Source organism: Girardinichthys multiradiatus, chromosome 7, assembly GCF_021462225.1.
Source record: "Girardinichthys multiradiatus isolate DD_20200921_A chromosome 7, DD_fGirMul_XY1, whole genome shotgun sequence".
Classification (NCBI taxonomy): Eukaryota; Metazoa; Chordata; class Actinopteri; order Cyprinodontiformes; family Goodeidae; genus Girardinichthys; species Girardinichthys multiradiatus.
This window is the reverse complement of record NC_061800.1, coordinates 7,455,987-7,470,631: the sequence shown is the minus strand read 5'-3', so window position 1 is coordinate 7,470,631 and position 14,645 is coordinate 7,455,987. Positions and strand designations below refer to the sequence as shown.

At 39.7% G+C, this 14,645-nt stretch overlaps 3 protein-coding genes across 4 annotated transcripts in view; 1 reads left to right on the top strand and 2 right to left on the bottom strand.

Annotated features, from left to right (window-relative positions):
- efhc2 (EF-hand domain (C-terminal) containing 2) overlaps window positions 1-251 on the bottom strand; it is a 32,066-nt gene extending 31,815 nt beyond the window's left edge. The window contains exon 1 of the mRNA XM_047369662.1: window positions 94-251. Within this exon, the coding sequence (XP_047225618.1) occupies window positions 94-135 (42 nt within the window). The 5' untranslated portion in view covers window positions 136-251. The remainder of the gene's footprint in view (window positions 1-93) is intronic.
- Window positions 252-1,036: 785 nt separating this feature from the next.
- Window positions 1,037-12,426, bottom strand: fundc1 (FUN14 domain containing 1). Its single transcript, XM_047369549.1, has 6 exons — window positions 12,392-12,426; window positions 6,289-6,338; window positions 5,738-5,891; window positions 3,870-3,945; window positions 3,655-3,783; window positions 1,037-1,750 (listed from the first exon to the last, which is right to left on the bottom strand). Exons 1-6 carry the CDS (start codon window positions 12,409-12,411, stop codon window positions 1,673-1,675), a joined length of 507 nt encoding a protein of 168 aa, XP_047225505.1. The 5' UTR covers window positions 12,412-12,426; the 3' UTR covers window positions 1,037-1,672.
- kdm6a (lysine (K)-specific demethylase 6A) overlaps window positions 11,276-14,645 on the top strand; it is a 77,297-nt gene continuing 73,927 nt past the window's right edge. The window contains exons 1-2 of one of the 2 annotated variants that reach the window (XM_047369545.1): window positions 11,276-12,103; window positions 12,240-12,303. In XM_047369545.1, coding sequence (XP_047225501.1) covers window positions 11,943-12,103; window positions 12,240-12,303 — 225 coding nt within the window. In that variant the 5' untranslated portion in view covers window positions 11,276-11,942. The remainder of the gene's footprint in view (window positions 12,104-12,239; window positions 12,304-14,645) is intronic. The other variant, XM_047369546.1, reaches the window with a different exon arrangement.

Sequence of the window (14,645 nt, the reverse complement as noted above, 5' to 3'; positions counted from 1 at the left end):
CTTACGTTTTGCTGAAATGCGACCCATAAGTTTAGGTCATCAGAGGCTAACCTGTAGGCTGAATGAGAAACAAACCTAATGTTGAACACTTACATGAACATGGGGCGAGTTTCCTGGCAGAAACGGTAAAGCCATGATGATAAAAGCCTTGAAATGTTTTATTTACCCATCCACTACTCAATGGCTGAGTGGAAACAGTGTTGTAGGTTACCATGGAAGCGTCTTTGTTTGGAGCGTCTCCAGCCAACGCGAGGGAGAACAGGTGAGAAGCTGGCGCATGCGCAAATCTACCGTTAAGAGACCCCGACCCAAACAGAAGCTCCCGTTTTTGAAGTCTTTGTAGAAGTCGAGGTTATTATTATTTAAAAATGTTTGAGTGTATTATTTGAATGTTGGTTGTTTAAGATTTCATACATTAATTGTAAATGGTGGGAACGTAAGACAAATAGATCAATTTTAATATTTCTGCTTTCAAGGAGAGGATTTGTATGCCCTGTGATCGATGTTATTGAATATCTGTACAACCCTCCTCATATAGATGTAGCCCAGTCGCCTGTGAAATAATGTGTTTGATCGACTATTTTCTTGTTGTAACAATGTTCCCTGGCACCAAACCTTCCCTTTTCAGATGCACCAATAGGGGTTGGGCATCGGAGTATGAGTTGCACCCATGAAACAGATTGGATAACAATCTGTTCTGTGGGGGTGAGCGCTGTGTTCTACGTACACAGTACTGAAATGTGACTGAAGATTGTATATTTATGATCATTGTATACGTTTTACACGAGGTTTGTCACACATTTTACCATCTCTTATCACACCAAGAAATGTCTTTTTTTTACAACATTCAATGTTTACATTCTAACTGAAGGTTTCCTGAGAGTGGATTCCTGTATGTTTACCTCCAGGTTTTTGTTATATGCATACTCATAATCTACCTCCTGTTTATTGTTGGCCAATGCTAAAGATTTTGCTTGAAATACGTTGTCCTCCCATTTTAGGTCTGTTAAAAAGAACAAGAAAAACAAACAAAAGACACATTTGACACATTTATTTTTATTTTCTTGAAGAGTAAGTGATCCAGTCTTCCACATTAATTTTATGCTCAACAAAATATATACATATAAAAATAAGATGCAAGTGTGGCAGACATCACCTATTTTGCATCTTTGAAGAAGGCCATGCAATCCCCACATCCATGAGCACTTAATAGTAAGATTTATGATTTTAGTATAAAGATCATTAAGCCTGGATTTGAAAATTACAACACTGGCATTGATTGAAACCTCTGGCATGTCAAATTGAATTTAAAAGGTAATTAGCCACCCAGTGCCTGGCAAGAAATAGTGCACATGTTTTTCTTCTGGAACAAATTCAGTTTGGTTCAAATAAATAGAAAATAACATTTGAAAGCCTTTATGTTCGTCATCCATACAACATAGCATAATCAGGCTATATATCATAAAGCTGATATTAAGACCAATATGTGCCTTAGCGATTTCCTACTAACAGTATATCAGGTGGTTGTTCCGTTTTAGAGATAAAAGGACGTACAGTTAAAGAAGAACACATACCTGGAAGCTTAACTCAAACTGGCTGCTTGCTGCCAGAACCTCATAAATCCCTGCAACAATGATCAATAATTATTCGTAACAACAGAGGGACACAGACTCTAGGACGCTAGGCCGAGCAGGAATCCTCCCATGAAGCCGCTGGTGACAACAATGTTTTTCTTCACAAACTCTGTGGACTGAAAAAGACAGAAAACATCTTTCAGTTCTTAAAACAGTTAAAAACCGTTCCCAGCTGACATTTTTAGACCCGCCATTAAACGTTACATCAAACAAAGATAATTCTGCTAAACTGATGCTTTTAGTCTCCAAACTGTTGTTTCAGATGAGTGGTTTTAAAGCGGGCTGGTATTGTTTGAAATGGATGCTTTGTCAGTTGCGGATTTGTTATGTTACAACCCCAAACTTCAATGCATTTTAGTGGGATTTTATGTACCAGACCAACATAAAGTGGTGCATAACAAAGGATATTTTAAAAATAAGAACCTGAAACGTGTGCTGCGCATTTCATTCAGCTTCCCAGAATCGTTTCTCTGTAGAACCACCTTTCACTGCACTTACAGCTGCAAGTCTTTGGGATATGTCACAACCAGCTAATTTTACCACCTACGTTTGCAATAAAACACAGAGCTTTATAGTGAAATAATTATCACGTTAAACTGGGTCAGATTTTCCTTTTGGTCTTTATTTCAAAGAGCTGCTAAGTTTCAGGAAGACAGATCAGTCCCCTCCACAGACGTTGTGTTTAGAGCTGCAGCTAAAGATTATTTTAGTAATTGAGTTTTATATCGATTATTCTGACAATTAATTGAGTAATCGGACAAAAACATTTGGCACACTCTGCAGATTTTTCATTTAACTACCTAAGCTTATTTTATGAGTAATAGAAATACATGAAAGAAAAAATTCAAGTAAACAAATAATTTGGTTCATTTTCTAAAAACACAAATCAACATTGTAACGCTTAAAATGTGACAACACAACATGCCTTTAGGGGACATTTGTAGTAAAGAATGCATCTGCAGCTAAAACAAAAGGTTCTATCATGAACATGTCAAAAGCTCGGTCCTTTCTGGTTAACCAATACAGTCCTAGCTGCCTCTGTAGTAAAAATGATCACCTACAAAAAAGGGTATAAGGTTTTACTTGCATACTGCATTCTGGATTTTCAAAGTGATGTTTTAATCAAAAATCATATCGTTATCCAGATAAAATAGAACCGTTGTAGAGTACTTAAATGCCAAGTTACACTCTTCTTGTTTTCTAGAGTAAAAACAGAGAAGAAAGTGCTTTATGGGAGATTTCTTTTCAGAATTTGAACCAGGTGAAGCTAAAGCTATGCTACTTGAGCAGTTCTGGATAAAGCTAATTTATAGGCAAAGAAAATTTTTCATGTTAAAAGCAAAATGTATATATTTTTTCTTCTATACATACATACAAATACATATACATATATATATATATATATATATATATATATACATATTCAGCAAATGGCATGTTTTACAGTCTGTTTATTCCAGTTATTTGATTACTAAATCCGTTGACGATTGTTTCAAAAATCGATTAATCAGAATAACTGTTACAGCCCTCATTGTGTTATAGCAAAACAGGAACGGGATAACAACATAAGCTGTTCAGGTATGTAGCACCGGTTAGCCTTATCCATCTTTGAAAACTAGCTTTCTGTTGTGTAAAGGTCTCTGATGTTCTGTTGCAGACTGTGCAGAAGATAAGCTTAGATGTTGTTTGGATGGACGGTTGCATGTGGGGTTGCAGAAATAATGCTGTCTAATTTGTAAAATCTGTTCATTCAACTACATCTGAATGCTTGCATCACAGGACCAACTTTCTTTCTGAAATGCAAACTACTGCAGGTTTATCTGCAGCTATCATACCATGTTGTGGAAGTTGGAAGCAATGGCAACAGACCCAGTACTGGTTCAACATTTATTACAATTATTTGGCAAGAGACAAACCTTTGAGGGTGATGCAGATTTGGATCTAAAATATTTCTCACATTGGGCTTTGGTTGACAGTGCAGTAGCAGACTATTCTTATTCCTAATCTCCCTAAAACGTACCTTTTCCATAAATGTGTTTAACTCCGGCACTGCTTGATCTGTTCCCTTCTTCAACTGCTTCTTAGCTTTGTTAACATCCTTCTCCACTCTCTTCCAGTCCACTTGGATATAGCCGCTGTTATTGGCTATCTGAAAGCAGAGTCAGGCCAATGAAACAGAGAGGAGAGCTAGCTGATTGAAGTGTTGGAGAATAGGTCAAACAAGTGTACTGATACCTGCAGCAACAGGAGACCTCCCCCTACAGCTGTAGCAGCAACCTTTCCAACCTTCTGGAAGAGATAACCTGCGCACCTACGACAGAAGATAAGCAAGGCGTGGAGATTAAAATGAAGTCTTTAAAATGAAAATAAAAGAGAATTTCTACTTCAAGGTGAGACATGAAACAGCTCGGTATTTATTCATTGTTCGCTGGACCACTGAAGGTACAATACCACTATAGGAACCTTTGCCAGGAACCTTTTATAAGACCATTATTACTCTGCTGTGTTCCCAATGCACTTACCAGAGTAAGTTGCACTAGTTTTAGTCATTTTGCTTCAGTTATACCCTCACCTCTTTTGGGGTATGCCTCCTCCGGCTCCACATTTACAGAATGAAAATGTTGCCCATTCTACTTTGCAAAATAACTTAAGCCCATTCAGGTCTTACAAATACTATTTTGGAATATTCTGTTGCCGGTTGCTCTTATTTTGGAATGTTTCCTCCGTTTGAAGGCTGAACCTGCGTGTGATGTGGATGTTGTTGAAGAAAAATCTGTGCAAACAAAGATGGCCAAAACAGGAGGAAGGCGGAAGCAACGTCCTTCTGGTGGGTATGGTTGGTATGAATTCTCCCACCGTAGATGGCATCATTCTGTACCTGAGAAAGCTGTGCATGAAACCAGCAGAACAGCAAAGATACGTAAAGGCCAAAGGGTGAAATGACCAACACCTGCAGCAAAAGGTTATTCCAATAACATTCACTACATTCTTACGCGCACAGCCATTTTTGATATTAAAGAAGAAGATTTTGGGCAAGCTCCAGCTTTCTCCGTTAGTATTTCAACTTCAGGGAACGTTCCTGTTGTTTTTCCTGCTGGGAATTTGAAAAATACAATTTCAAAGTAGAAAGAAACTGCAGCACCAAAACAACTCCAACTTAAAAACATCATAACTGTATATGGGAACAGCATTTGATTAAGCAGTGAGCTGTTGTCACATTTGTATTCTGTTATTTAAACAGAAACTGTAGATTATACACACTGGAAATTACCACCAATTCATTTCTGTAGGAAACACGCACCGAAAAGCATTTCTGGTCAGGGTTAAAATATTAAGGTAAGGCAGTTTCAAATTGAAGAAAATGGTTTTCACTTAAATTAATAATTTTGATTTTTACACCACTTTACTTTGACTGAAAACACATGCGTGTCACACAGGACAATCATTGGTGGCACACCGTCTCCAGCCTCAGTTTCCTGTGCAAGTAATCACTGGCCTCTCTGTAAATAACTATCCATTCACAATACTGCTTTGACATTTCTGAGACTGGACTTGATTTCAAATGGTAGGATTCGTCTTGGACTTGGCCCTGATCTGACCTGTCGTTACCTTCAGCTTCTGGACCCAACTAATCGGGATTTATACTAAATGGAGACGGCAGTTAAGTACTGCAGATAAAATATTAAACATTTATAACCTTGTAATAGAACCTCACATTAAAAATTTCTATCTATTTCTGCCAGGTTAGGTGACAAAGTTACATGGTCCTTTTCTTTTCTTATGCATGTCACAAATATACACTTTCTCTTTACATAGTCAATATATTTCATTTTTTGGATAAAGGATTTGTTTTAGAAATACAAATTACTGGGTGGCTCAGTCATTTAAATCCACTAGGTGTTTAGAAACAAAAATGAGCCATTATTTAAAACAATGATTTTTGTTTCGATTTATATAAGAAATTCAGCTGACTGAACACTCTGCAAGTCCAGTTTCATGCTTTTTCCAAGGGTGGTTGGATGTGGACGATTATTCTCCATTTAACCTTGGAAACCTTTGTAGCAGAGCATGCATCATGGTAGGTTAGGAAGTTGAATATTTACCATCCACTCACTCCTCCTATTGCAATCTGTGTGGCCACAGAGTACTTCTCTGCTACGGGCCCAGAGTTCTTCCCGAAGAGGCGGTTCCACCATCGCTGACGCTTGGCGTATTCCGTTAGATCCACGACCTTGTCGTAAATCTCTTCTTCTACATCTTTATGTGGAAGACACCGACAGTTAGCATCAGACAGCACACAGCAGCTATATACCTGAAAGATAACGCAGCTCCTTGAGTTCCGTAATTCACTTGTCGTAAACTGAATTAGTTCAGATGTTATTGTGAGAATTAGCTGAACAAGACAGAGACCGCTGGTTGTAGTAAAGCTGCTCCCCGAACTCAGTAAACTTCTCCGGCCTGTGAAGGATAGCGTTAGCTTCAGACAGCTGGAGCTAGCCAGTGAAAAGTTAAGTCAACAGAAACAGAGCTTCAACAATAAACAGATGTGGGATAACAATGAACAGACTTGTAACGTGTTAAGAGTAGCGCTGCGGAAATGCCCCTGTTATTAGCTCCCAGCATGAAGAGCATTTGTTGCTGCAGACGAGCTTACCCTTGTTGCGTTTCGCCATTTTGGAGTGTCCTGGGCTGTCCCCCGGATTCCTGCGCGTCCGCCGTCATTTGCATAAATTGGACGGAGAAAAGGAAAGAAAAACTGAGACAGGTGTCTTGTCTGCTAGTCCCAGGGACATGTCCTCTATCACACCGAGAGCAATGCACAGAGCTTGGTTTCATTTACTGAGGCGGTGCAACATTTACAAAACAGTACACAGTATATGAAGAAAACAGAACATTAAAATTACAGAAGTCATTTAGTAACTTTAAATATTCTTTTGATATTTATGGCTTCCAATTGGCCCTACACACCCAGCGGTACAAACAGATCGGGTGGTGTTTATAGTAAGATAGGGTTTGTTTATTTTGCATTTTTATTGGAAAAAATACAAAGTGCTTCGAAATCACTGATATGGATGATACGGCTGTCTGCCCAGGGCAGCACAGTCAATATGAGGGAAAACAAAAGTTTCCAATGAGTTTTCTATTCCTTATTTGGATGTACAGTCAATAAAGGAATCCCCATCCCATGTCGTACACTGTATAAGAAAATATCGCTAGACGCCATGGTTGGCTGACGATACGAAAGATTCTTTTAAACATAATTCAAAATTCATGAAACCTTTGTTCTAAAAAAAAAAAAAAATCAAAGGCAGGTTTATTTGTACAGCATCGTTCATAAACAGGATAATTCAAAGTGCTTTTACATGACGAACAAATGGACGGAAATGAACAAAACAACATCTGATACATCAAAAAGACAAAGTCAAGCATTTTTAAAGGTTTTTTGGCACTGGCAAAGTCTAAGATTAAAACAAGCCTGAAATATAGACCAGATGGAATTATTTTACACTTAATACAGATGTTTTAAACTGTTTCTGATTTGTTATATCTCTGGTCTGTATATGAATAAAATTAGCCTTAAAGGCAATTTTCATTATGCATGTGAGCTTGTGCCTTTAGCACACATTGGACAAATCTATCTATCTATCTATCTATCTATCTATCTATCTATCTATCTATCTATCTATCTATCTATCTATCTATCTATCTATCTATCTATCTATCTATCTATCTATCTATCTATCTATCTATCTATCTATCTATCTATCTATCATCTCTCTGTCTCTCTGTCTGTATATCTAAAGTAATTAATATAAGATAAATATTTGTTTGTCTTATTGTTTGGGCTAAGTTCTGTAATAATTACTTATTATCTGATTGGGCTTTGTCGGAGTAGTCAGCATGTATTTGTCTTTGTGTGGGGCACTAAAAGGAAAGGGTTTCCCAGGGCACCATTCATGCAAGAACCGCCACAATTCAATAAGTGGAAAATAAAAATAAAAAAAAGCATTAAACACTAAGTTAGTTTTAAAAAGATGGACAAATACAAAGTATAATGCCATAAATATCTCAAATTTGGTCTGAAGACAAAACAGTTGATTTTTTTTGTTAAATTATTTTTTATTTGTCACACAAATTTTTTAGGAGTTTGCCTGGTTTATTCAGATACTGTCTCTGAAAAAAACAAACAAACATGTACAGCAAGAAAAGAAGCTGTTGCAAAATAAAGCTCTATGGGAACCCATATGACCATCTGATTACTTGAAAGACCAGCTTCTGGATTAACATGATGAATGTTCCTGTAAAAAGAAAAACACTTATGTTTTACTGTCACTGTAAACAAAGACAAAGAAAAATTTCCTACATTCCCAAACAACTGATTAAATTTTATATTGTTTAGTCACTATAAAACCAACAATGTGAAAATAGAAATGTGCTTTGGTATATCGAAGGATGTATTCACCAATTAGAATTGGTACATTAAAATTACTCATGCAAAGTCATGCTAGCACTACTGCTATTTTTTTATGATTTCTTTTTTTTGCAGCACTAGTGGCCTTCATTTATTTAGTTTTTGAAAGTAGGCAGACAGGAAGTGGGTGAAGAGAAAGGGAAAACATGCAACACAGGTCGTCAGGACTCGAACCAGGGACAGATGTGTTGAGGTTTGTAGCCTCTGTAAATTGGTTGCACGCTTTACCACTACACCACACACCGTGCTCCATTTGTGCACTTTATTAAAAATTGTTGTTGTTGTTTTGGTTGGCTAACTTTTTACAACATGATCCAAACATGGACTGCACGGTGTGTTCTTCCTGTGCATATATGGGTTTTCTCCAAAAACAGAACCGTTAGGTTAACTGGTCTCTCTAAATTGCCCTTAGCTATGAGTGTGTGTGCGCATGGTTATTTGTCCTGTGTGTCTCTGACTGGTGATCTGTCCAGGGTGCACAGTGCCCAGTATTGCTGGAGTTAGGTACCAGCCCCCTGCAACCCTGTGCAGACAAGCAGGTGCAGAAGATGGACGGTTAATCCAAGCACAATCCTTGGAAGGTGAACTATAGCCTGATGTTTCCCAATATAAAGTTGTGATTTGCTAGTTATTTCTTTGTTATAGCACCTCTTCTTGGCATTAAATCTAACAAGCCTCTTTATTTCCCAGTCAGCAATAGAGTTGAGTCTCTGGGTTGTACCCATAAAAAACTTACTAAATCCACTCTACAAGTCCTACGCAGTTTATTCTGCTATTGACTCTTGTTTGGTGTAATTGAATAGATTGGATAATTAAAGTTTTAAGAAGCAAGACCTATCACTATTGTAACAACTTAGTCTCCAACCACAACATCCTGGAACCTCAGCCTGGATGGGAATGGCACTTTTTGCAGAAAGTCATCTATGATATTTATTGCCAAGAAGCTTTATTACAACAAAGAAGAAAAATACATTATATACATATACAAAATATATATTTATGAAATATTCTAAGGAAGTGGCTTTCTGAAGTAAATTTTTAGTATAGCCTTGAATTAGAAACACTTCCTGAATTTCCCCACTGTGGGGCAATAAAGGATATTTCTATTCTAAACTTTAAGAAATATTGGGATTTTGTACTCGTCGTATTCCGCTTTATCCGGGACCGGGTCGCGGGGGCAGCAGACTCACCACAGACACCCAGACATCCCTCTCCCCAGACATCTCCTCCAGCTCCTCCGGGGGGAGTCTAAGGCGTTCCCAGGCCAGCCAAGAGACATAGTCCCTCCAGCGTGTCCTGGGCCGTCCCCTGGGCCTCCTCCTGGTGGGACGTGCCTGGAACACCTTTCGAGGAAGGCGTCCAGGAGGCATCCGGTATAGATGCCCGAGCCACCTCAACTGGCTCCTCTTGATGTGGAGGAGCAGCGGCTCTACTCAGAGCTCCTCCCGGATGGCCGAGCTCCTCACCCATCTCTAAGGGAGTGCCCGGCCACCCTACGGAGGAAGTTCATTTCAGCCGCTTGTATCCGGGATCTCGTTCTTTCGGTCATGACCCAAAGTTCATGGCCATAGGTGAAGGTAGGAACGTAGACCGACCGGTAAATCGAGAGCTTCGCTTTTCGGCTCAACTCTCTCTTCACCACAACGGACCGGCACAGTGCCCCCATTACTGTGGCAGCCGCACCGATCCATCTGTCGATCTCCCGCTTCATTCTTCCCTCACTCGTGAACAAGACCCGAGATACTTGAACTCCTCCACTTGAGGCAGGAACTCCCCTCCAACCTGAGGAGGACAAGCCACCTTTTTCCGGTCGAGAACCATAGGCTCGGACTTGGAGGAGTTGATCTTCATCCCAGCCGCTTCACACTCAGCTGCAGACTGCCTCAGGGCATGCTGTAGGTCTTGGCTAGAGGGGGCCAGCAGGACCACGTCATCCGCAAAAAGAAGAGACCAAATCCACTGGTCCCCAAACCAGAACCCCTCCGGCCCTTGGCTGCACCTAGAAATCCTGTCCATAAAAGTATTTGGATTTCATAAATATCTATTCAATTTTGACTGTAAAAATTTTATTTTACTACAACATCCTGCCAAATAGGAGATGCATCTAAAAGCTGCTGTAAGACATTTATTTAAGTCCCAACTTCTTGGATTCCCTTTGCATTGCGGAAATGCTCTTACTTTCACAATTGAGCATATAGCTGTGAATTCTGCTGCTTTGGTTTCATTAAAGTTTTCCAACCACATTTTGTATGCAGAGATGGTTCCTCAATTTTTAAATAATGTGTTGTACAGTTATTAACTAAATTTAAGTGGTTTTAGCAACCTCCGTAGTTTGCTTTATGCATGCCAATAATTCGACCCTTCTGAAAAACCTCTCCCACCATCACAGGATGTTAAGAAGGAAGAAGCTACTCACTGCAAGTAATAAATGATTTTCCTTCTACCATTACTATCATACATTCTATTCAGTTGTGGCATAAAACATACAGAACTGCACAAACCACAGTGTACTAAAACATGCTTTATTTTGTAAGCCACAGGGGTGGGAGTGGGGGGAGATTTGCTTCCTGCTTCTTTTTAAACTGGAAATGAATGCAATTTGGATTTATTACTATTCTACTTTTTATATTGCATAATCTTAGTTATGACGCTTGGGTGACATAGTTCTTTGTCACATTAATATCATGTTTTTTTTTATTTCATGCTTGTTTATTTTTTAACTATTATTAATTATTGCTTTTATGTTCAAAACAAACATTTAATTCATTCATTCATTTGTTCATTCAGAAGTATCTGATTAGTAATTTAAGGTTCCTGGACACCTTGATCCACTTAAAAACTAAAGTATGAATTACAGAAGTGTTTCCCCAACGTTTCATCTATTGGAATTGTAAGAGGTCCTACTATTGTTTGTGATTTTGTAAAAAAAATATTTCGCAACATGGGATTCATACCCCCTCTGAATAAATGTACCCAAATTAAAGGTTAATTTTTTTTTTCTAAAATTTTAAGTCAATCCAGAAAAAAATTATTTTAAAGTTGTTGTTTTTTATCTTGACTGGGGCTTCCGAAAAAGAAAGACGGGACAGTTTAATAAATCATATTTAATTCCAAAAACGAACAAAACAAGTCCAATCATTTTAATGAACGAAATCAAAGTAGAGAAGTTTCTCCTTTTGTGAGGGGGGTTGGGGGTATATGTTTACAACCTGTCACAGAATGTGATTTGTATGATTTTTCGGTTTTAATCAGAAAGTCCATGTGCGACGTTGCAGCGAATATCCTTGAACAAACCGACAGCTTCTTTGACCAGTAGGATTCAGGAAAATACGGTTACGTAATCACAATACAATGAGGAGAACCAATCCCGCGGCACGAGGCGGGCCGTGGGAGCACGTTTTGAAGTGTGCGTGCGCGTGTTCGTTTGCGTGTTCGCGACACATCAACTGAAGAACGTCATGTGATCACAGAGGAACACCGCTGATTGGCCAAGCGGAGCGGAGGGCGTGCCGACGGTGGCGGCGTGCGTTTGCCTATGTGACACAATTACAACAACTTTGAGGCTGGTTAGGGGAAGTTTGCGAGCTTATTAAACAACTTTCTCAACAATAACCACACATTACATCAACTCAATGCATAAACCCGGACTGGAATACGCGCACTGTTTTGACGTACAATGAAGAGCGTGGAGGGGAACTTGAAAGGATCGTTTCCTTGAGGATTTGGCAAGAATCACGCTACGCCCCGTTTTAATCCTGGATAGGTGTGGGACGGTCCCGCTGCTGCCGAGTTCCGCCGGAGTCTCTCGGACCCGCTCTCCCTCCCGGTCTCTCTCCATGAAATCGTGCGGAGTGTCGCTCACGGCCGCTGCCCGGAGCCTCGGCGTTGCTGCTGCTAATGACGAGGAGAAAATGGCGTCAGGAAAAGCGACTGAAATCGAAGAGGACTTTCCGAAGCTAACAGCACAGGAGAAGGAGAGCCTGGTCGGATTTGACAGGTTAGATGGCAAACTGCAAAAACAGACCTATTCGCATGTATTTTTTTGTTTTATAGTTTTTCCTTGTGAAGTTTGCAACAACATCATTGCTCCCCCACTAAATAACACGGAACCGTTGTCTGTCCTTTACTTGCAGTTCACTGTTTGGATTTCGTGGGCTTCAAGAAGATGGCGCCAGAACGAAGGCCTTGCTGTTAAAGGTATGCCACTGAAGCAATATCACGGCTGCCTCTGGCCGTTATCTCCTCTGATAAGGCACATATCCCACCTGAAACAAATGGTACAGACCTCCCAACGCTGCTCTTCATGTATGAATGTACCCTGGCCTCAATTTCAATCCCAACTTCAGAGCTGAGCCAGCGACCGCCTGTAGAAGCAGTGATTCCGGGAATGTAATGCAGCGATAAGAGTACATTTCTCCAGCGTGCATCGGTGTGAAATGTACCTTAAATAACAGAGACAACGCTGTTTTACGGTGCAACTGAACGCATCTCCGCCCTGCTGGAGGTGTCAACTGTTTAAGATATACGGTTGCATGATATAGCGACCGCTCAGTCATATCGTGTATGCACGCCCATCATAAATATGGAAAATTATACTATTTACACAACTGCTGTTACTTTTCTGAGCATATTGGAGATGTAGTCAAGCCCCCATTTCTGAACTGTGAAATCGTGATAACTTTTGTGTTTATCTAGCAAAAGTGCAACAGCGAGCTGCACAAGAACACGAAGACAACTTTGTTTGCGTGTGTTTTGTGTTATTACGTTCAGTTAACAGCAATATTCGGGTGTTACAAAACAAGCCGTTGTTCCGTCCTGGTTGACGGCAGTCACAGTTAGATTGTGCGTCAGCTCTGTCGGCTAGCATGCAGCTAACCCTCCAGCGGTTTACACCAGTGTACACTCATCCGTATGCACCCGTTTTAACCCAAGCTTTGACATTTTAGGCTAAAAACAAATGCCTGGTATTACAGTTGCAAAATGTTGGCTGCATGGCGTCACCCAAGATGGCGGGGGAGGGAAGAAAATACCCAGAAACGGTTTGCTGCGCTAGCTAACTAGCTGCAGCGGCTAGGCTAATCTTAATTCGCACGAGAGATAATCACGACGAGGGCGTTCAGTGTTTATAACAAAGATGAATGAGCAGCCGTCGAAGTAAATGTGCACTGCTCGGTGAACACACACACAAAGCATGCGTCCATGCAATCCGTGGTTCTGCCTGCGCTGAGTGTTCCTTCAACATGTGGCTTTTGGGCTGCTTGCTGAAGGTATAACCGGAGGACATCGTATTCAAGGTGTACTTTTACTTGGCAATGTGGGTAAAATCTTCCAAAGAGGTTTATGTCAAAACCGTTTTATTTTAAACGGCATTCAATTGACTTAAAACAATGCCAAAGTCATGCACAGGTGCATCTCATTGAATTAAAATATAATCAAAGTCAATTTGTTTCAAAAAAATTAAAATCCATAATATATCGATTCATTGCACACTGAATTATTTAAACAGTTTATCTTTTCATTGTAATTATTATAGCTCACAGCCAATGAAAGACCATAATTATGTTTCTCAGAAAATTGGACTACGATTTAGGTTTAATAAAGGATTTTAAATATAGAAGTGTCTGCTTACTGAAAAGTATTTCTATGCACCATACAATATATGCAGTTGGTACTTGGTTGGGGCTCGTTCAGCATGAATTATTACATCAAAGCAAGGCGATCAGCCTGTGGCTCTGCTGAGGAAGCAATGGTTGTTTTAATGGCGGCATTCAGTTTGTGTGCCTTGTCGGCTCTTGTCTCTTAGGCTACTTTCACACTGCAGGCAAATGTCACCAATATCTGACTTTTTTGTGGCAGTCGGAACCCAATTCTGACCTTTTCACCTCCAAAAATAATTGTCACTGTCATATGTGGCACTAAATCGGATACATATCTGATCATTTTCAAAGCGTCCGCAGTCAGAAAGGTCATGTCACATTTCATCCTATTTTTACATCATTGTCCTGGCTTTGACTACGCATCCACACATACTTCTCTACAGAAGTGGCAGTCACTGCTTTTTCATATGGTATGATTTGGTCATAATATTGCCAGCTCCCATTGCTCAACAACTTAATAATAACCCAGAGCCTTATAATCCTCTTGATAATACTTCATATATTGTCTTTGGGGGGTTCCAAAGACAATCTATGAAGTTCCTGGCCAATCCAGCAAACTGTTAACGTGTTTACTAATGCAGGTATTGGTGCCTTTGGCTGTGTGAACAGGTGCCTAAGTCTGCTGGAAGATGAAACCATTAGGTTTATTAGCAAACTGAATCATAAAGTACCTTAAAATGCCCCTGGTTAGATTACTGTGTTTACTTTAGACTTAAGAAGGCAGAAAGCGATTGATATGGCTCCTCAGATCATCACTAACTGTACAAACTTCACCGTTGACCTCCAGCAACATACAGGTCCTTCTCAAAATATTAGCATATTGTGATAAAGTTAATTATTTTCCATAATGTCATGATGAAAATTTAACATTCATATATTTTA